We start from the raw sequence: 21,991 nt of genomic DNA, 5'->3' as shown, positions 1-21,991 counted from the left end.
TGTGCAATCCAAGCCCTGGGACATGGGGGAGGGGCATGACGACACTGGCTGCTGAGACTCCCTGCACTCGCCTCCACGCAAAGGGCCCCTGCCAGGCCCCAGCTCCGATGCCTTCATGGGCAGGGATAATGACCGTGGAAGATGGACTGGCCTCTGGCACATCCTGAGCTCCAGCAGGGCACCTCAGCCTGCTGCCTCGGCACCAGCCAGGCATGCATTTAACGCTGGCAACTCCCTTCCAGTGCCACCTGCTGCCCCTGCCCTGGGCTCTCCCCCCCCCCCCGAAGCCCTGCCAGTGCCCCTCAACCCCAACCCAATCCCCTGCTATCCAAGCCCTGGGTTCCCTCCACTGCCCAGCTCTGCCAGTGCCCCTCTATCCTGACCTGCAACCCCCTGCTAGACCTCAGCTGTTGTGAGCAGGGGCCTGCAGACCCTGTGACACAGAGCAATACCCTGAGCCATTAATAACCCACAGTGCCCCAAGCCGCGTGCCCAGAGCGTACGTGGCAGTGGGAGGCAGGGATGCTGGCCCAGCCGGTGAAGGGTTCCCTCTGAATGGGACCCAGCACGCCTGCATCCACTGCATTCTCTGTGCGGAGCCTGCCATGCCTTAACGTGGACTCAAATGGCAGGGGGGCTGGGCCCGCCCAGACCCTAAGAGCTGAGCCATCTCAGACCCTCCTGGGGAGGGACTGTCCAGCACTGGGGGTGCAGGTGCCTCCCTGAAGGGGTATCCTAATGCCCAGGGGCTGGAAGGAAAATGGAGTCAAAGGGGCCAGTTCCCAGGGGAAATTTTTCCCCCACACTGTGCCCCTATGGGGAGGGAGAGGCTAGGGCAGGAATAAGGGTGCTGGGCATGATGGGACTGGCAGGGAGAGCTTTCACCCCCTCACCTACACCAGGGATTGGTGGAGGGCAAGGGTTCCCCCAGCTGAGATCAGGGCAGTTGGGGGACCTGGTCTCCCCAGCTATGAGGAGTCCTCAGCCCTGGCAGCAGCTGGGTTGGAGGATAGGTGGCTGGGCTCAGGCAGGGGCACTCTTCCTTCTCGGTCAGGGCTGACCCCGGTGTGGCACTGGGGGCAGGGGGCATCTGGCAGGGAGTAGGGTGGGAAGTTGAGTAGGAGGCACTCTCCCTTCTCAGTCAGGGCTGACCCCAATGTCTTAGCATAGCACTAGGGGTGCGAGGTCCCAGCTATTTATCACTGGTACTTTTCCCAGAAGCAGGGCTGTTAACTCCCAGTTTCCCAGCCAAATTCAAGTCCTGCCACCTTCTGAATTCCCCCTGCAGTTTCAGTTAGACAAGGGCATTCTCCTTGGCTTCCTGCCCTAATGGGTTCAGCTGTGTGGCTGTTAAGCCACTGCTGAGTTCCACTCCAGAGACAGTTGCATTTCTGGGGTGAACAGTGATGTTCCAGTAGAGCTGAGATCATACAGAGACAGACAGTTTGTGGAGCCTGGGGCCCCCCATGTGGATGAGGACACAAGCTTGTTATTAATTAACAGCAAACAGGAGGCAGCTGGAAGGTCACTCTAGCTGCCTGGCTCAGAGAGGCAGCTGCAGCTCATAGAGACGCTTCCAGTGAGACCAGGAACAAGATCTGCGGACCAGGGTGGGCTGTTGCCAGGCAGCCCTCGGCTCAGGGAACCCACCAATTTGCTGCTGGTGGGGGGACTGGTGGGGCGGGGCTCACCTCATAGGTATAATTAGGACATGACACTAGCAGGAAGAGCCACGTGAAGGGGTTCTTGGTGGGATATGGGATCTTCCTAGTCTTGGAGCCTGGGAAGGAGAGAAGCAGAAATCCAGCATGATTTATTGCACAGGAGCAATGAGACCCCCCCGGGGAGCGGGATCAGCTTTCCACAGGAACTGGGGAGACAACCCTGTCAGACACCGTTCTCCAGGGAGATGCTGCTGCAGCACCCCAGTGTGGTGCGTCAGATTTCCACTCACCCACTGGCCAGGGCTTCCTGCAGCCCACTGGAGCCTGAGCCAATGGCATGTTCCCCCATCCCTACCCTGCTGCACCGGGCACCATCAGGGCTGATGGGGCAGTAAAGAGGCAGCGTGCCAGGCTGACCAGGACTCATTCAGGGTTCCCCCACTCGCACTCCCTCCCCTGCTGCTGGGACTACACACATCTGGGACAGCCATATCCCAGTCAGGGTGCCACGTCCTGCCCAGAGAGGCTGAGGCCTCTACGGTGGTTGTGCCTGGAGACCAAGGATCTGCCAGCCAGGCTGTTCCAGACACTGCTATGAACCAATCACTGCAGCCACCAGCGCCCAGACAGAGGTGTCTACACTGGGAACGCAGGTGTCCTCCACAACCCAGGAAAGCCATGGCAGTTTAGAGAGACACTTGTCTATCGCTGCCCATCTCTGCCCCCGAGGATGCTTACAGGGGGCCTGAGGAAGAGAGGGGGGTTTCTCCTGTGTTTCTTACATTAAACATTAGCAAGACTCTGGGGAGCTGGGAGGATGGAGACCAAGGAGGAGACCCCTCTGTGAACGGGCACCAAGGGCATGGGGGGATAGATTCTCCCTCAGACTAAGCCCCGGACCCAGAGCGCGCTCCCAATCCCCATGGGGCAGGCCTCGCCCCCACCCTCAGGCTGCCCTCAGACTGACCATCCTTGCCCAGTCACCCCTGAGCAACTGAGGCCCTGGAGGGCCAGCGGGGCCCCGCCCCCACTCACCCGCCGGCCGCAGGTTCCGCAGAGCGATGTGAATGGAGAAGTTCCCCAGCTGGCAGAACTGGGGAGGAAGCAGAAGATCGATCAGTGCCCTGGGTCCCAACAACCCCCTTCCCTCTCCCTGGCCTGGGGGTTCAATCCCTCTTGCAGTGGCAGGATCCCCTATCAGCTTAGAGGGGCATGGGCCTGGAAGAGCATTGGCCTGGCAACACTCTTGCAGTGGCAGCAGAAAACTGTGCCACACGCCACCCATCCTCCTGGCAGCCTCATCCCTCCCTCTCCCCAGCCCCACACTCTGGCACCCTCATTCCCCCCCCCCCTTTGCACACATGCCCATCTCCAATGGGCACACCCCCGATACCCCCCTTGGCACTCCTGCCCAAGCCCAGCTAGCTGAGCAGCCTCCTTCCCTGCTCCCCTCCCTGCCACTGGCAGCTCTTACCAGGAATATAATGAGTGCCAGCTTCACCTGCTCGTCGCCGTAGGCTGTGGGGGAGGGGAAAGGCAGAGGTTAGCCCGGCATGGGGGGCGGGGGAAGAACACTCATCTCACGGGGCGCTAGGGGTGGGTTTACAGGGTCAGAGCCTGGCGTTTGCATAAGGAACAAGCTAGCACATGGTAAGCACGGGGAGCACGCGGCTTTGGTGTTCGCAGGCCCTACGGCAATAATGGCTTGGAAAGAAACAAAAATTCATAGCAAGGGTGGGGTGGATCTGTTAAGTGCCCATGAAAGATACCAGATGAACACCCCTAGGGCTGGTGCGTATCCAGAGCCACAGCACAGGGACCTTCCCTGCTCATCCCACCTCTCTAAGGGTGAGGGCAGGGCAGTCCCAAGGGGGGCCACTTCTTCCAGGGTCAGAGCCAGCTGGAGTAATGGACAGGAACGAGCAAAGGGGAGTGAAACTGCTGGGCAGGGGGTACGATACAAGACGCCGTAGGGCGGCTGGACCACACACATCAGCGCATGGAGATACAGGGAAGGAATCGAGGTTATAGGCTGCTGCAGGAGTGGAGGAAGGTTTGATGGAACCTGACATGCAAAGCAGGAGAGTGTGGGCTTGTTCAGTTGGGTTTTTAACCCCTTGCGATGCAGGAAGGGACAAAAGGCCTTTAATAAAACAAAATACTGGCTGCTGCTTGTCTTTTACACTAGCAAGTCAGGTCTGATCCCCAGGGGGGCGCTGGGGACGGCTGGGGAGGGAGGCAGTTTACGACTAGAGATGCTGAGGAAATGGGACTGAGGGGGAAACAGTTTTCTGCCCATTTGTTTAAAACTGATGGCTCAGATTTCAGGGCCAGGAGGAACCATCCTGCCCATTCAGACTGACCCCTGCCTAGCCCAGGCCAGAGACCCTCCCCCTGCACCAGCACCTGGCCCAGAACCCATGGCCGAGCTAAAGCGGAGCTTTGAGAAACTCGTCCAAGATTTGAAGTCTCCACATGCTGCTGAGCAAGCTGTTCCCCCCTTGTTAAACGTTTGCACCCTATTCCCAGGCTTGAGTTCAGCTCCCAGCCATTTACCTCGGCTTGGGCTGTGTTTGCTGTAACTCACAGCTATTTAATTAGCACATTAACCCCTGTGTTAACAATGCAGCTCCCCTCATTCAGGGCTACGGTGCTCCGACCTCCGAGTCACCACTACATCCTGCAGAGACACAAGCCAGACTAGCCTGAAGTCTGGACTTGCCCCATGTCGCTAAGACCTTGGCTATGCTAAGAAGCCGTGCCAGGGACAGGTCTGTCGGCACAGTGCTGCGACACCACTATCTCTGTGGCATGTGGTCACACTCGACTGCTTGCATTGGTGCCTTGTGACCACATGGCTGTATCAGCAAAAGCATGGTGCACGGTGGGTAGGATCCCAGTGTTTCCACGTGCCACGCAGACACACTGCCTTGCGGGAAACTGAGTGTTGTGCAGCAGCCGTTGTGCCTTGTGGGATACCTGCAGGCCTCTCGTGGAATCGGGGGCAGGGGGGGGAAGGGCTGAAGCAAGGCAGTGGAAAAGGAAGGACAGCCCCTCAGGCAAGCTGTCTGTTAGACAGAAGATCTGGAATCGCACGTCAAGAGTGGCAAGGGGTCACTTACTCGGTGGGGTGTACAGCGGGTGGTTGATGTAATACGCCATCCAGGCTGCAAAGCCCCAGTAGTATGTGCAATTCTAGAGACAAATCAGGAAATGCTCTTTTAACACGGGCTCCACTAGGGAAACGAGTCAAAAGGATCCCCCAGGCAGCCGCTGCCCCAGCCCCCGTCCCTCACTTCACTTTACCTGCCCCCAGGCCCTGCCCTCTGCCCGGTGCTGCCTCCAGCCCACTCACCTTGAAGATGTTGCGCAAGGGCATCGTCCCATGGGAAAACCGATGGACAAAGATGGTCTCCAGCAGACGCTTGACATAGTGGAACGAGTGGCAGATGCAGGCCAGGCTGGAAGGGAGGCACACAAGGGTGCTAGTGGGTACCAATGGCTCTAGGACACAGGCTGGGGGTACATTTCCCACTAGGGAATTGCTCTGAGCAGGCAAGTCCCCTGTGTCCTAATAGAGAGCACCTGCCATTTCCCCCGAAGGCTGCTCACCAGCAGGGCTGGATGGGGGCCGTGCTGGAGCCTAAAGCAGAGCTCCCTTGCTGAGCCACAAGGAGATGCTCTGGGGATCGTAAACTGTTCCCTCCTGCCAGGAATCAACCGCTTTTCCAGTGCAACAGCTCAGAGCACTCGCCAGCCCCTAGTCCCTCTCCGTGGCCTGCCCATTGCTGAATATCCAATGGCTGCAATGACGGCCAGATCCCAGCCTGCCTGGAGACACCGGCAGGGAATCCGACCAGCATGACGTCCCTGTAGGGGTGAGATTTTCTCTTCCCCACTCATCCCACTCTGGAGAGGAGGCCAACCCGGGGGCTGGAGGCCTGGTCTGGGAGACAGGGCCCCTCCAGGAGCGGGATCCATGTCCCATCTGTTTGTTTTCCTAGGGCTCGGGTGTTCTACAGGGTCTTTGCCCCCAACAACTCAGGAGAAGGCCCAGATCCCAGGGCACGGCCCCAGCGCAGGCTAAGCAGACGCAGTCACGGGTACTCACTGCACGACCGAGTGCTTGCTGGAGGTGAAGTCGTACTTGGGGCCATAGATGAAGGGCACTCGGAAGTAGAAGAGCAGGTAGATCAGCAGGGGTCCAGCATACTCGGTAAGGAAGACCTGAAAGGCAGGAGCATGCGGTGAGCACAGGGGGGTGCCTATGGGCAAGGGGGGCTTTCTCAGGCAGACCTTTGCCACCGCTCACCGTCACCCAGCTGATCTGCGCACCCAGGTCCCGGAAGTACAGTGTGGCTGTGGTGCCCACCGGCAGGTTCTGTAGCACGTCCTCATCCTTCAGGGACTTCCCCTCTGGAAAGAGAGCGGAGACTCAGAGAGGGCAAAGGGGGGGAGGAGGGGGCGCCAACCGGGATGCCAATGCAATATGCTACCCTGGCAATAGTTCCATGGGAACGTGCCCGAGTGACCCCAGCTCCCTGAAACACGGCAATGCTCCCCTGTTCGCTGCAGCACAGCGACACCCCCGTGAAAGCCATGTGGAGAATGCACCACCGCCCCTGCTGCAGGTCAGAGGACTGTGATCTCGGAGATTCGCTCTCCCCTGTGTACAAGCTGGGAAGCCCACAGGGCCCTTCCCCAGAAATCTGGGTTTTCCTAGAGCCCTAGTCCTTTGGTGGTTGAACTGATCTCTTGCCCTCCGGAACAGCGTCAGCACCTGCCCCATAGGCCCCTGGGGCTCATGTTCCCCTCGGGCGCTTTCCCCACCCACGGGGCACCCAATCAGCAGCAGCAGCAGCGAGACGCCCCTGGGAACAGACGCAGTGACAGCTGTCAGAGCCCACACAGCGCTCTAACTTACTGGGGTCAAGGCGAAGGGACTGTCGGGCTGGGTACCACTGGGGATCTGCAGAAAGAAAAGCAGAGACAATGGCATCGCCCCTGTGGCTCCAAAATCCCTGACTGTGCCACTGATCAGCACCAAAGCACGCTGCTGTTATGGAAACTCACGAGGCTGAGCTGGGCCTTCAGGCACCTTGCTAAGGGCAGAAGGCGACAGGCTGACTCCTGCCTAGGTGGCTCCCGCTCTTGATGGGTCTCCAAGCCCACTGGCTAAGCACTGAAATGCCAGGGGATGCCCCCCCGTGCGGGCAGCCAGCACAAGGCCCAGACACCTGCTATGCCCCATTTTGAGGACTCCTGTGGGACACAAGCAGTGCCTATGCTTTGTGCTGGCCTGCTGCACACGAGGAATTTCACTCACAGCGATCTCAAGGCCAAGATGCCGTGGTGACGGGCTCACTACGAACGCCGCAGGCTGCAGAGGTTTCTCACCACCCACTAGGAAGCTGGTCAAAGTCTGCCATCATAAACTGGCTGTTAGCAGAAAATTGGATTTTTGACTGAACAACATTTTCAGGAGAAGTGGCGGCTTCCCGTGGGAAGCTGTTTTTTCTTACCCTCCCCTTTACCACCCTGAATACTCGATACCGTCCTGCGTTTGTGAGGCGTATGGCACAGCCTGCTCCACCGCCGCACAGGCCAGGCCTGGAGCCCAGCAGGATGACACTAGACAGCACTGGTGAGAAGCAAGGTCAGGAGAACCACAAGGGGCCCCATACGCCCATTGCAGCTGAGCCCTGGCTCTGCTCTAGCGCATGGGACATGCCAGGCAGCTCGGGTGCAAAGGCCCAGTGTTGCATCCTCAACTGCCATGGAGGTCGGTGCTTGGCGGGGTCAGTCTCACGGGGGCAGTGAGCAGAGGGTGGGAGTCTGATGAAGAGGGTGGGCAGGGCTGACACAAGCGAGCTCATGCCATACGTACGGGACTTGGTGAAGAGGTTCTTGATCTCGGCGATGGTGGCATTGGGCTCCACCTGCAGAGAACAGACAGTAGTGATCACAGACCCAGGGGCACAGAGTGAGGGCCCGATCCTGTGCCACGGACATTGGCTGGGAAGTCTGTAGCCAAGCTCCTGCCCCCTAACCTTACACCCGGGGTCTGAGAAGAGACTCCGTGAACTCTGCCAAGGTTCTGCTGGACCCTCAGGGCTCTGACCAAAGGGACAGCGCAGCACTGGGGTCCCTGTGTTTACCCCTGGAGCTTGCCGATACAACAGGCTCTGTTTCATAGTTTTCTCTCTTTGCTGCCGCACCACAAATGCCCGGCAAGCTTCGCAGGTCGAGCCAGGCTCCCCATGGGCCTCGCACTGCCCTGGGAATAGAGATTCCCGGGTTGGAATGCAGCTAACAGTTTGGATCACGGTGCACACACCGGAAAGCGCTCGACCTGGCCGCCAGTCCAAAGCAAGCAACAAAACCCTAGAGGGATCCCAGTGGCAGCAGCCAGGCATGGCTCAGCAGCAAACTGCTCCCCAGGGGAGGGTCTGATACGGCAGGGAGGTGCCCTGATGCTTTGAGCTTCTGTAAATAAAAAACAGATACACAAGCTCTCCCCCAGCTGCAGCACGATACAGGCAGCGCGTGGTACAGGCAGCACGGGCTAGTGAACAAGGTGGGGACACAGGCCACCTGGGTTCTATTCCCAGCTCTGCCACTGACCTGCCACATGACCTTGGGCAGTCACTTACCCGCTCTGTGCTCTTTTCCGCCTCATCCAACCTATCTTGTTTACTTAGACTGGAAGCTCTTTGGGGCAGGGACTCTCTCTCCCTCTGGGTTCATGCAGCACCCAGCACAATGGGGCCTTGATCTCTGCTAGGGCCTTTTGTAATAATTGGGCCTACAAATGCACCCTAACTGGGAGCTCCTCTCCAAAAGGGGGCGGAAGTTCATGAGATGTCACAGTAACCTACAACAATGTGTGCTGATGGGAAAAGGTGCAAAAAAAAAAAAAAAAAAAAAAAAACCCCAGAAACAGACACTGACTTATCCAAACAAAAAGGCCTCCTGAGGTAACTCAAGGACAGTTAAGATCATGCCTGGGAAACATGAAAAGTGAGGGACCAGAATTCAGTGAACCAACTACATGTAACCATTGGACAAAATAATGAGGGGCTAGGCTATTCTACCCACCACTCCCTTTGGGGTCCTCAAAGATTTTGGGGAGAAAAAAAATTGGCTATTGAGTGAGCTGCCACCCACATCATCTCCTGGGACTCCGGATCCTGAGAGATGTCCTGACTAGACTACGCCAGAGAGGAGCAGCCAGACAACATCGCCAATTCCACCAGCTCTGGCTGAATCCCAAATACCACCTGGGATGTGACCCTTTGTCCCCCCTCCCCACTTTATCTCTTCTCTTTCCCCTCTCACTTCTTTTGCCTTCTGTCTAATAAGCATCTGGCTTAGCTGGCCACAACTGCTTGTTTTGCAACACATCACGAGTCTGTGACCAGAGAGAGGCAACTAAATGCAATGCCCTGAACTGCCCGATGCTGGTACAAGTCTGCCAGGTCTCGGAGCAGCTAATCAGACCATGTGCTGAGCCCATGTGTCCAGCAGTGACACAAGTGAGAGCCAGCCCCAGAGACCAAAGCTGCATTTTCCAGCTTTGCTGTTCTTCTCTCTCCTCTTTTGTCTGTTTGTCTTGTTTTGGTGTCAAGGAAATGAGATCAGGCTTCACCAACTGCTCCAGCCCATTCTTAACTCACTTCTTCTCTTCTCCCCCCACAGGACGGTTATCACCATTTTGATACCATCTAAGAGACAGTCAGACAAGAGGGTTTTTCCTCCTAAAAACTCTCCGCTAAAGGGGACAGGAACAAGGGATGCTGTTGAAACGAAAGCCTGGCTTACTACTTTACATTTCAAATGCTTTAACTGTTTTTCCTTCTTTTCTCTATCTTTAATACAACGTTAAAAGGATTGTTAACGGCGTTTGCCAGGGTACTATGCAGGCTGAAGTCTCTGCCAAACCCCACTCCTTGTTTAACATTGTTTACTGCTGGACAGTGACAGGTCATGTTAATACCTTTGATTCTTTGGGCCCCTTTATTCCATCTAAATTAACACAACGGGCCTCTCGCTGCTACCATTATACATCTAATAGCTGTCAGCACCAACTCAAAGGGCTCAGGAAGGAACCTCTTTCAAGGGCAAGTAATTCCACTGGGGTGTTTCCTCCTCCATTCTCTGAAGCAGCTGGGATGCTGGACTAACTGGGCCATTTCTCTGATAGTCCTTGTACATAGGTCGAAGCACAGCTGCTGTCGGGGTTTGCATGACTCCGAGTTAGGAAAATGGTTTCAAAGGGAAGGGTTGTTCTCCCAGGCTAGCTCTGGGCCCGATCCTGGCAGGCATGGAGTCCACGCCCGGCTCCCCAGTGGGGCAGATGCAAGGCAGTGCTGTGTATTACTGTGCACACAGCACGTTAGCAGCTGGGTGAAGCTGGTCACAGATCAGCACTCTGCTGCTCCTGACACTGGTTCATCCGTTTCCCTCACAGAGTGACGGCTTTCACACACAGCTCTTGGGAATCTTCTGTTCCTCTAGGACCCTTCTCACCTCCAGTCCCAATGTCCTTCCTGAGTGGATCCCAAAATGCTGACAATGCCTGGGCTAAAGGGTGTTATAGACTCATAGACTTTAAGGTCAGAAGGAATCATTATGATCATCTAGTCTGACCTCCTGCACAATGCAGGCCACAGAATCTCACCCATCCACTTCTATAACAAACCTCTAACCTATGTCTGAGGCCTTGGCTACACTGGTGCTTTACAGCGCTGCAACTTTCTTGCTCAGGGGTGTGAAAAAACACCCCCCTGAGCGCAGCAAGTTACAGCGCTGTGAAGTGCCAGTGTAAACAGTGCCCCAGCGCTGGGAGTGCAGCTCCCAGCGCTGTAAGCTAATCCCCTCGAAGAGGTGGAGTACCTCCAGTGCTGGGAGAGCTCTCTCCCAGGGCTGGCACCGCAACCACACTCGCACGTCAAAGCGCTGCCAAGAGAGCGCTCCCACGGCAGCGCTTTGGAGTTTCGAGTGTAGCCAAGCTCTGAGTTACTGAAGTCCTCAAATCGTGGTTTGAAGACCTCAAGCTGCAGAGAATCCTCCTGCAAGTGACCCATGCCCCACGCTGCAGAGGAAGGCGAAAAACCTCCAGGGCCTCTGCCAATCTGCCCTGGAGGAAAATTCCTTCCCGAATCCAAATATGGCAATCAGCTAAACCCTGAGCATGTGGGCAAGACTCACCAGCGAGCACCCAGGAAAGAATTATCTGTAGTAACTCAGATCCCATCCCATCTGACATCCCATCACAGACCACTGGGCATACTTACCTGCTGATAATCAAAGATCAACTGCCAAATTAATTGCCAAAATTAGGCTACCCCATCATACCACCCCCTCCATAAACTTATCTGTGAATCACTGCAGGACCAGACACTTACATTTAAGGAGGCTGTGCCCACTGCAAACCCAGCTAACCCAAACGGGTGCTGGTGTAGGGTGTCTACAACAGCTGATGGCCACTCCCACAGTGGGGAGACCTGGCTCTCGCCTGAGAAAGCTCTGTCAGTCAGACAATGTAAATCAAAGGAAACCAAACAAACAGAAGCTGCTCAGAGCAGAACTGGGCTTGTGCGTTTCGTTGTGGGGCCCGGAGGAGTCATTCTGGCCCTCACGGGACTGTGCTGCAAGTACTCCAGAGCGTGGGCCAGGGGTTTACATCCTGCGACAATGGCGAGAGCCCAGCCTGGCTGAAAGTTTATGTGGGATTAGACTCAGCCAGGCTAATTAAATTTACAAGTCAGCAAAGTGCCTAAGCATCAGAGATCCTCCTCCTATGGACAAGGACACTCAGCACATCGGCAGCGCACCCTGTCTGCAACCAGGAATTAGTCCTCGCAGCACCCTTGGGAGCTGGGCGGGGCAGCGTCAGCAGACACATTTCACCAGCGGGACACCAAGACACAGGGAGGGGAAGCAGGTACAGAGTGAAATGGTGGCAGTGCCCTGTCCTGCCTCAGATTGACTTCTGTGTATCCAGACAAAGGGGGCACAGAACAATCAGGACAAGTAAAATAAAGCTGCACTCAGCGCAAGGCAGAATGTGCTGTGGGCACTCGTGGGTTCCTTAAAGCCTTCTCAAGCACATGGCACAGTGCAAAAAAGAAAAGAATAAAGTAAACGGGGTACTGGCTAGAGGACCGAGCCAACCTCCATACCAATCCTGGGCAGAGTGCTCGGCTATAAGGCTATCTCCTGCCCTAGCTGTGTGGGCAGGACTGCCGTTGAGGTCAGTAAGAGACTGACACCCACAGAAAGGACAGATCTGCTTTGAAAAGGGACTCTAAGATGGCCCCCATGCAGCCGCACAGCCACCATCTCTCTCTCAGCAACTCTAGGTCCAACAGGCTCACGGCACAAGATGGCTTTAGGCCCCACCTCCTGGGATCAGAGAATCAAGCTGGTTCTTCCCTTCTCATGCATCACTACTAGTCATTGCGACTGCCCTCAGCAACACCCACGCCAACGCATTAGCGGTTTGTCCAGGCGTGAATGATTGGAACAGTGCTGGTGACGATGCACAAGACAGACTTCAGCTGCCTCTCCCGCAGCTGTGACTCTTGAGGGGTAAGAGGACCAAGAAGCAGCCAGAACTTATTTTTGGCAGGAGCTCTGACTCCGTCCGATACACACACAGGGACAGCTGTGCAGTACGGAAAGGCCGTTTTTACAGCCAATTTTCAGAGCAGAGCCTCCCTTTTAAATTACACTAAGATTTACTCCTTAGTCCTTTGAGGGCATGGTTAGCTAGTGGTTAGAGAGCAGTGGACTGGGGGGGATGGGCAGGACAAGAGGACTCCTGGGTTCTTTCTCTAGCTCTACCACTGACTCATTGTGCGACCTCCTCTGCGTTCCTCGGTTCTTCCACTGTAACATGGTGATCGGCCCCTGGCCAGAGGGCTGGTAATTATTGCTGGCAGGGACCTGCTTGAAGTTCTCTCTCTGGAGGTGGCTGATGGCTTCACTGGCCTGCTTCCTCCACAGCATCAGGATGTTCCTGGTGGATCACTACTGCTACTTCACGGTGCCCTGCAGAAAGTCCAGGGCAGGCTAAAGGAAGTTTCAGACACTGTCCTCCCCTGTCTTAGTTTCCAGTGCCGGGCTGCTTCAAGTCTGTGCTGCTCACAGAGATGCTGGGAAGTGGAGGAATCACTAGGTTCCTTTGCAAAAGATGGCAGGAGTGACTTTCAATCATACTTCCCCCCTCTCCCCAAAAAAACTGTACAGCTAGGGTCACATCCAGAGCACCCACATGCCAAGTGAAAACAGTAAACCATGGGAGACCCCCAGCCTCCCCAGCAGCCTGACACTTCGGAAGGTGGCAGTATCTGACGAGCTAAAGGGAAAGCACTGGGGTTCGCTTCTCTAGAAGGGATAAAAATGCTCTGAAGGGAGTTTTATTTGTTTGTCTTAAATAAATTTTCTGCCCTTTTTAAAAAAAAACCAACATGAGGCAAGGCAAGACTGCTTTTGCAGCAAGTCCCAGCCAGCAGCCTAGGACAGAACAAGAACCCACACCTGGAAGCTGTAGCCAGACAAACTCACATTAGAAAGGAGGCACCATTTAACTTTAAACATGGTGGTGGGAGAGCCACTGGAACAAATTCCCAAGGGGAGTGGCGGATGCTCCATCTCTTGATGCCTTCACTTCTGATCTGACGCCTTTTCTGGACGATGCTTTAGTCAGACACAAACTGACTGAGCTCATTATGAAGAGAACTGGATGACGTTCTCTGGCCTGTGTCATACAGGGGATCAGACTAAATGATCTAATGCTCCCTGTTGGCCTTAATATCAATTAATCTTAAGAGCCAGGGCTGCTGAATCTTTGGCCATGGCTACACTAGAGAGTTGCAGCGCTGGTGAGGGGGTTACAGCGCTGCAACTTAGGATGTGGTCACACTTGCAAAGCACGGCCAGCGCTGCAACTCCCTGGTTGCAGCGCTGGCTGTACACCCGGTCGAGCCTCGGGTGTAGCGATTCCAGCGCTGGTGATCCAGCGCTGCTCATCAAGTGTGGACCCCACCAGTGCTTTTATTGACCTCCGGGGTATAAGGAGGTATTCCAGAATTCCTGTCCACAACAAACCGGAAGAAAGGGAGAGCTCGGAGTTCAGCCAAACTGCTTATTTAAAAAACAAACACAGCTCCTGTTTGCTGAGCGAGCGGAGGCAGGCAGGGGAATTACTTTGGAATGTTCACAGCTGTTTGCTTGAAGAGAGAAACAGCACGCTCACACGGCAGAGGGGGAGGGGGAAGTCCGTGTTGAGCAGATGCTTATCTGGTCTGACGGCTATTTAGGAGTGCATAATTTGCATTTAGTGAAAGAGAGAGGGGTGGGGGAAGGGGTCAGAACTTTTAAAATCATTGAAGGTAGGCACTGTGTGTCTTCCAGTCCTTAGAACTTGCAAGGCAGGGAGCTGAGAACAATGTCAACTCCAAAAATCCATTCTGTCTGTCTCCTCCAGGCTCCCTGTCACATTCCACCCCACCCCCCTCTTTTGAAAAGCACGTTGCAGCCGCTTGAATGCTGGGATAGCTGCCCACAATGCACCACTCCCAACAGCGCTGCAAATGTGGCCACACTGCAGCGCTGGTAGCTGTCAGTGTGGCCACACTGCAGCGCTGGCCCTACACAGCTGTACGAACACAGCTGTAACTACCAGCACTGCAGAACTGTAAGTGTAGCCATGGCCTTTGAGGAAGAGATTTTATTTCTCCCAAATGGCTCCCTTGAAGAGGTATTCACAAAGCCAAAGACTTTTAAATAGTCTAGGAATTAATTCCCCTCTCTGTTAAGCAGATTTCACTTCCTTGATACTTGTCAAAACGCCCACAGAGCCCCAGTAAGCCAGAGTCTCCCAGGGTGGATGAGATCTGAATCTTTTAACCCATCATTCAACTGAACAGAAACACCCTTTCATTAAAAGCAGCAGAGAAAAGGGGTCCTGCCCATTTCCCTTTGCAAGGCGCTTTTTAAGACTGCACTTTAGAGAACCCACAAGAGCCAAGTTTGGGATCCCAGTCACTGAGCCTCTGCAAGGTATGGTGGCTTGCACGGTACAGGAGCTCCTGGACTGTTGATCCCTGCTGTGTTGCCACATATGCAGGCATGACAGAGCGAGATCTGAAGCTCAGCGCTTCCCAGCTTTGGTGGGTGATCTGCAAAGGGAGCAGTGAATTCCCAGGTGCCACCGCCCAGCCCAGAGCTCAGCAGAGGGAAAAGATTCAGGCCTTGCTGCTGAATGTCCCTGGTAGCCCTTTGGGCAAAAAGCACACGAAGGAGTTCTGATCACTCCCATCACAGGATTATTTTAATCACATCTTTATATTTAGTTTTCCCACTTCCTCCTTGCCAGTCTGAACAGATTTACAACTCACACTGGGTTTATTCAGAGAGGGGCATCATACTCAGGCACAAAGTTAAACCACCAGTGCCAGTTTGCCCACAGGATTGGGCCTGGAGAGAGTTGGCATGGGGGCCCTGCGGTGCCATGTGCACAGTTGCTGACCTCAGCACTGCTGCATTTCCAAGTCTGCTGAGTTTATGGGGAATCTTTCCTCTTTAGCCCTCCCCAATAGCTAGCCAAAGCACCTGACATCAAGGGAGGCAGTGATGCCTAGTGGATAGAGCACTAGACTGGGGCTCATCTGTGGGTTCTACTCCTGGTTCTGACACTAGCCTGCTGAGCAACCTTGAGTGGGTGACTTCGCTGCTCTGTGCCTCAGTTTCCCCATGTGTAAAATGGGGGTGGTGCTCCCAATCTTCCTTTGTAAAGTGCTTGGAGATCTACACATGAAAAGTGCTAGATTAGAGCAAGGGGTTGTTATAACACCCACTGCTCCCAAGACACTTCACAGCAACCTGCTTTGGCAGGAGAGCACCTGAGCTCATGAATTAATCTCTCCTTTGCTTGAGCACAGAAGATGCTGCAAAAGACGAGGGGAAGCTTGCTTCAAAGCAGCAACGCTAACCAAGTCACAGGGTTGGTGCTGGCCGTGGTGCTGGCCGTGTCTGGTGATCCCCAGATGGCAACCAGCAACCAGGAGACACCCCATCAAGGTGACAGATTCAGTCAGCACGGCCAGCAGGGTGGCTCTGGTTCTGACCGAGGCCCTTCCCTCCCCGAGGCAGGGGAAAATCTGTCTTCTAGCAGCGGTGTCAGTGCGACTGTGCAGGTGTCACAGGGGCAACCCCTGGGGAACGCCAAGCCTTCGCTGATGCTCTGGCAGTCAGTCCATTCAGCTAGGATTTGGGGGCATGGACAAGGCTGCTCCCTGCTTTGGGATTTAGCTTGGTAAGGGCAAGCACCAGTGATTGATGGGTGCCAGCAGAGAAGTGGGGCTTGAAATGGGAAGCAGCTAGGTGGGCGGCAGAAACAGAGAAGATCTGCAGTGGCAGGACAGAAAGATTGGTCTCCAGAGGGAAAGGAAACAGCTCAGATCAGGCAGGGGGGAGGCACAGAAGTGAGTCTCACCAGATCTGGGAGAGCTGGTCTCTGATGCTGGGCAGCTGACACCAACTGCTATGAACGAATCAGCACAAAGGTTTGTTTGGGCAGCTCTGGCATGTCTCGTTAAACGCTGCAGCTTCTTTGCATCTGGTGATGGGGCAGAAGAGGTATTTACACCTAGGCTGCTGCTGCTGCTGCAGGTCGTGTGAGCACCCACAGGCTGGAAAGGGAACAGCCGCACAAGTGCAGTGGACGGCACCTTTGGGCCTCCTTCCTAGGCATGCTGTGTGAGGTGGCAGTTCTCGGGTAGAGGAGTTTCTCACAGACCCAGCCCCCTGTACTGCCCACACAGCCAGTCACCTCCTTCTAGTAGCTGGCCTGGAAGGAGACTCCATGCGTCCTCCTGGTAGGTGGCCCAAAAAAAGGCCACAGGATCATAGATTCATTCGTAGATGTTAAGATCAGAAGGTACCATTAGATCCTCTCATGTGACCTCCTGCCGATCATAGGCCAAAGAACGGCAGCCAGTCACCCTGCACTGACCACAGTAACTTGTCTGGGTAAAGCATCGTCCAGAAAGGCAGCCTATCTCGAAGACACCAAGAGACAGAGAATCCACCCCTTCCCTGGGAGCCTGGTCCTGGGGCTAACCCCTGCTAAAAACATGTGCCTGTCATCGTTACTGCTGTTCATGCTGCACCAGCACCCGGGGGCTACAATCAGGATCAAGGCCCCCATTGTGCTAGGTATACAAACCACACAGGAAGGCACTTCCCTGCTCCAAGGAACCGGCCTCCACCTTTGCACAGACCAAGGTACTTTCTGAAGGCGAGCAAGTAGCATTATCCCCATCTTATGGGGGGATACTGAGGCACACAGTGGGGAAGGGACTAGCCCAAATCACACAGCAAGTCTTCAGCAGAGCTCCGGTTAGGACCCCGGTCTCCATCCCAGGTTCTAACCATCAGATCCCGCTGGCTCCCCATCTCATTTGATAAAGTGGCTGAAGGACGACACACTGCAGGTAGAATCAGCACAAACGGCCACACTGCACGAGGCTTCATTCTGTGTAACTCCACCAAGCATCTCAGCCTGCAGGCACTTGTTAAACTAAAGAAACCGAGAGTTTGTGTTTTGATCTCTAAGAAAACCCCCAACACACACCGCCAGCTCAGTGCAAATTAACCCATATGTGTAAACAGATCAGGCCTGAAATGCATGCAAAGTCAGCAGGCAGGAATGTAGTTACTCTTCTTCAGAATGAGAATTCAGCCCTGGATGTGGCCCAGGTGCCAAAGCCACATGGCTGGAGGTCCCTGCACCTGAGCCTGCACCAGGTGGGAGTATTTTGTGTTACATTAAGGCTGCCGAAAGATGCTGGATTTACACTCTGAACGCCTGTGTGTACTCACAGCCTAGGCTGCACCAGGGCAGCATGCAGAGCGGAGCTTGTTCCCACGCCAACACCCCCTCCCTCTCTGCTAGGGCTGCCAGCGAGGGCCACTCCCACTGGCAGCTCTTTGGGATGCGGGTGCCTGTCTGCTAGGCACTGGGCCCAGACCCAGCAAATTCAACCAAGGTGCGCAACGACTGCCAGCCTGCAAAGGGCTCCAACTGTCTGTGTCCCCCACGGTCAGTCCCCTGAGCCCTCCGCTCCCACGGCCCTTTGAAAGTCCATCCCTACCCCTGCTGGCTCGCTCTGAACACACCGAAAACCCCTGTCACCGCTCAGCAAGGCAGTGGGGTTCCCAGCCCTGAGCAGAGGCAGCATGCACCTCTCAAGGCACATAAGGGGACAAGGATAAGGGCCTTGGTGCACCAAAGGATCTTCCTTCTTCTGGGACACGGTGGCCAAACCCTGCTGCTCAGAGGCCCAAGGCTGAGACCTGGCTGTACGGTGTCATTGCTCATGACCACTTGCCTTGGGGCTGTAGCTGGGAGGCAGATGAGGGTCCCTGAACCCAGGAACTTCAGGATGGCTTTAAGGGAGGGGAGACCATGCTTCACTCTGGAAAGGACAATCCCACCCCCCACTGAAAAATGACTCAGGGCCCAGGGGGCATCTTTACAATAACCACAGCAGCCACCACCCCTCCCAGCTCCCAGGGCACAGGGCAGGGCCCTACCTTATCCAGGAAGCACAGCTTGTCCCTGGTCTTGGCATCCAGGATCTCCACCTCAAAGAAAAGAACAGCCTTTTTAGATTTCATGGCCTTGGGGTGACGCTTGAGTCCGATGCCGTTCAGACTCATCAGGAGGGGCTGGCCCCCTTCCAGCGGCACCACGTTCGTGTCCATGCCTCTCCACAAGTTTTACAAGCAAACCCCAGGAAGCGTGTTGAGCCCGGGACTCAACCCTGCAGCTTTGCCCTGGCTGACCCAGTCAGCGGATTCCTAAGGGAGCTGCTTCTCCAAGGCTCAGCGAGGTTCAGTGAGATCTCCCTTTGCTCTGGGAGGATTCCAGGGGCCGCCCCATGAACCGGACCCAGCCGGGAGAGCAGAGGTCTGCTCTGCAGGCTGATTCACAGGCACAACCTGATAGCACAGGGAGGTGAATCACTACGGTACCCAGCTAAATATAAAACTGAGCCTAGCTCCTCACAAGCAAGCAGCTCCTACCAGGGAGCTTTTTAAAGGCACTGCCATCACCTCAGGGGATAAACGCCCCCCCCCCCCCCCCGCATTCACCCGGATTTGTTAATCACATTCAGACTTTGCAGTTGTTAAATGGGCCACTGCACGCTACAGCATACCCAGCCTGGTGAAAGTTTCTCTGTCCTGAAGTACCCACAAGCACCCAGGAGCTGATCGGGTGCTAATCTCACAACAGCAAGAGTTTGCGTTCCTGTGAGATGTATCCGTCAGCATTACAGCAATGCCTAGAGGGCCCAATCTGGAAGGAGGATCTATCGCATTAAGTGCTATACAGATATGAACTGAACAGTCATCTCCCCTATGGTGCTCGGTAATGGTTTCGTTTGTATCAGCCCCACAGACTGATGGATTTCCCTCTGCTACTTAAAAAAATAACATCCATAATTCATCTGCGGAACTCTCTGCTGCAGGATATAATTGAGACAAAGGGGCCAGCTGGTTTAAAATACACAGCTCGGCATTTATAAGAGTTGTCTTTGAAACTACAGTGGCTAAGATAAAACCTCCCACTTGAAGGCAAAAGCTGCTCATTGCATTCACAGACATCTCCATCCCCATCACCAGGAAATGGCATTACAGTAGGTATAGTATAGACAGCTAGCACTAGCCAGCTTCAGTGACGTGACCCAGGACTAGATGGACTCCAGGTCTGCCTCAGTCCAGCAATTCCTGAATTCCCAGGTGCACACATGACAAGCTCGGCCCTGGCTTTGGGGAGATCTTCTGCTGGAAGGACTTATTCTTCTCACTGCATTTTAAATGCAGTATATTTTTTTTACTGTAACTGCATTCTCTCGATTTCTCTATTCTCCCCTACCTGTTCTTAATGCACCCCCTACCACCACCTTCAACAAATCAAAGCGTAGAAGCTTTGTACTGACAGATTAGAGCCTCGACTCAACCAGGGAAATATTATAGCAATACCACTGTTGCAGAGCTGGGCTGCCACTGCCATTTCATCACTAAACACCTTAGATCACCTCTGAGCAGGGTTAGAAGAGATGGTGCTTAAAACACACTCAAACCAGCCGACAAACCATCTCCACTAGGGCTCTGGTGCAGCTAACACAGGTGACACTGACCCTTGGCTTAAGCAGAAAGGCCTAAAGCTAAGCCTGGTTAGGGATTTTTCCCCGAAAGAAGAAGTATTTGTTTCCTACTCTTAAGGGTGCGGGATATGACATTGTGCGTCAACTAGCCTGTCTGAGACTAGCCTGCTAGAAGCACAGATGCCTACAATATTTCAACACCCAGTCTGTGAGCAACAGAACAGGGACTGTTCTTTGGAGAGCAAAAATGAAATGTCGTTACCATACGAAACATGCCCCACCCTCTCCCCAGGCAATTAGGTAAACTTCTGAGAACTGGCTAAAAGTTAGAACTGGCTTGCACAGAAGAGTGAGAAGTCTGTGCGCAGTTCACACTTGAACTAACACTGCATTTTTTAAAGGAGCTGCAGAAGGCCTGGTTTGAGTTCAGAGCAGGCAGCATGGGAACTGGGCTCCAGGAAGGGAGGGAGCTTTCAGATCTTGGGTGATGTCCAGCCGTTAAGTTTTAATCATTCTGTTGGAGTAGCTGGGAAACTTGCAGATCAACTCATAGGCTAGGTCTACACTGCGGGGGAGTCGACCTAAGATACGCAACTTCAGCTACACGAATAGCGTAGCTGAAGTCGGAGTATCTTAGGTTGATTTATCTGGCCGTGAGGACAGCAGCGAGTCAACCGCTGCTGCTCCCCCGTCAACTCTGCTTCCGCCTCTTCCGCGCGGTGGAGGAGTTCTCGATGGCAGAGCGATCGGGGATCAATTTTATCACGTCTACACTAGACACGATAAATCAATCCCCCAACAGATTGATCACTACCAGCCGGATAGACATACCCTCAGGGACTTAAGGAGGTGGTAGTGATCTCAAATGTGGAGAAGATACAGCACTAGTTATGTGTTTTAAATAATGGCGATAGATCTCTTCCTCTCCCCACTTGGTGACCCCCAACCAACCTGGGGATCACAGAATTACAACACAGCCAAGTTTGTCCCTGAGAGTTATAGGTCTAGTTTTCAGAGGTGCAGCCACCTGCAACTCCAAGTGCAGTCAATGGGAGCTGCAGGGGCTCATGGCCTGTGAAAAGAAGTCTGACCCTCGGGTCATATTCCTACCCATGACAAACTCAGTGCTCAGTGTGCAACCTATCTTGAAGGATAATCCATCACTCTCACAGATCTTGGGAGACAGGCCAGTCCTGGTTTACAGACAGTCCCCAAACCTGAAGCAAAATACTCACCAGCAACCACACACCACAAAACAAAAACACTAACCCAGGAACCTATCCTTGCAACAAAGCCCATGGCCAACTCTGTCCACATATCTATTCCGGAGATACCATCACAGGACCTAATCACATCAGCCACACTATCAAAGGCTCATTCACCTGCACATCTACCAATGTGATATGTGCCAGCAATGCCCCTCTGCCATGTACATTGGCCAAACCGGACAGTCTCTATGTCAAAGAATAAATGGACACAAATTACATTCAAGAATTATAACATTCAAAACCCAGTCAGAGAACACTTCAATCTCCCTGGCCACTTGATTATAGACCTAAAAGTTGCAATATCACAACAAAAAAACTTCAAAAACAGACTCCAATGAGAGACTGCTGAATTGGAATTAATTTTCAAATTGGACACCATTAAATTAGGCTTGAATAAAGACTGGGAGTGAATGGGCCATTACACAAAGTAAAACTATTTCCCCATGCTTACTTCCCCTCCCCCCACCAGTTCCTCACATCTTCTTGTCAATTGCTGGAAATGGGACATTTTCATTACCACTACAAACAATTCTTTTTCTCTCCTGCTGATAACAGCTCACCTTAACTGATCACTCTCCTTACAGTGTGTATGGTAACACCCATTGTTTCATGTTCTCTGTGTATATATATATTTTTTTCCCTACTGTATTTTCCACTTCATGCATCCAATGAAGTGGACTGTAGCCCACAAAAGCTTATGCTCAAATAAGTGTGTTAGTCTCTAAGGTGCCACAAATACTCCTGTTCTTTTTGCCGATACAGACTAACACGGCTGCTACTCTGAAATCAGAGCACATGGTGGAAAGAGATAAATAGAGAAAATCTAGGCAGGTCTCCTTGGAACACAGCAAGGAGTTAGTACAGGAGCTTCTACCTT

General features: G+C 53.9%; 1 protein-coding gene across 1 annotated transcript in view; it reads right to left on the bottom strand.

The window, feature by feature from the left end:
• Positions 1 to 21,991, bottom strand: part of TECR (trans-2,3-enoyl-CoA reductase) — a 45,449-nt gene that overhangs the window by 2,684 nt on the left and 20,774 nt on the right. The window contains 10 exon segments of the mRNA XM_030545416.1: positions 1,692 to 1,780; positions 2,700 to 2,757; positions 3,139 to 3,182; positions 4,787 to 4,859; positions 5,020 to 5,125; positions 5,776 to 5,891; positions 5,977 to 6,080; positions 6,589 to 6,633; positions 7,552 to 7,603; positions 18,270 to 18,320. Coding sequence (XP_030401276.1) covers positions 1,692 to 1,780; positions 2,700 to 2,757; positions 3,139 to 3,182; positions 4,787 to 4,859; positions 5,020 to 5,125; positions 5,776 to 5,891; positions 5,977 to 6,080; positions 6,589 to 6,633; positions 7,552 to 7,603; positions 18,270 to 18,320 — 738 coding nt within the window.

Source organism: Gopherus evgoodei, unplaced genomic scaffold, assembly GCF_007399415.2.
Source record: "Gopherus evgoodei ecotype Sinaloan lineage unplaced genomic scaffold, rGopEvg1_v1.p scaffold_37_arrow_ctg1, whole genome shotgun sequence".
Taxonomy (NCBI): Eukaryota; Metazoa; Chordata; order Testudines; family Testudinidae; genus Gopherus; species Gopherus evgoodei.
Note: the sequence above shows the minus strand (reverse complement) of the source record. Positions and strands in the feature narration are given on the sequence as shown.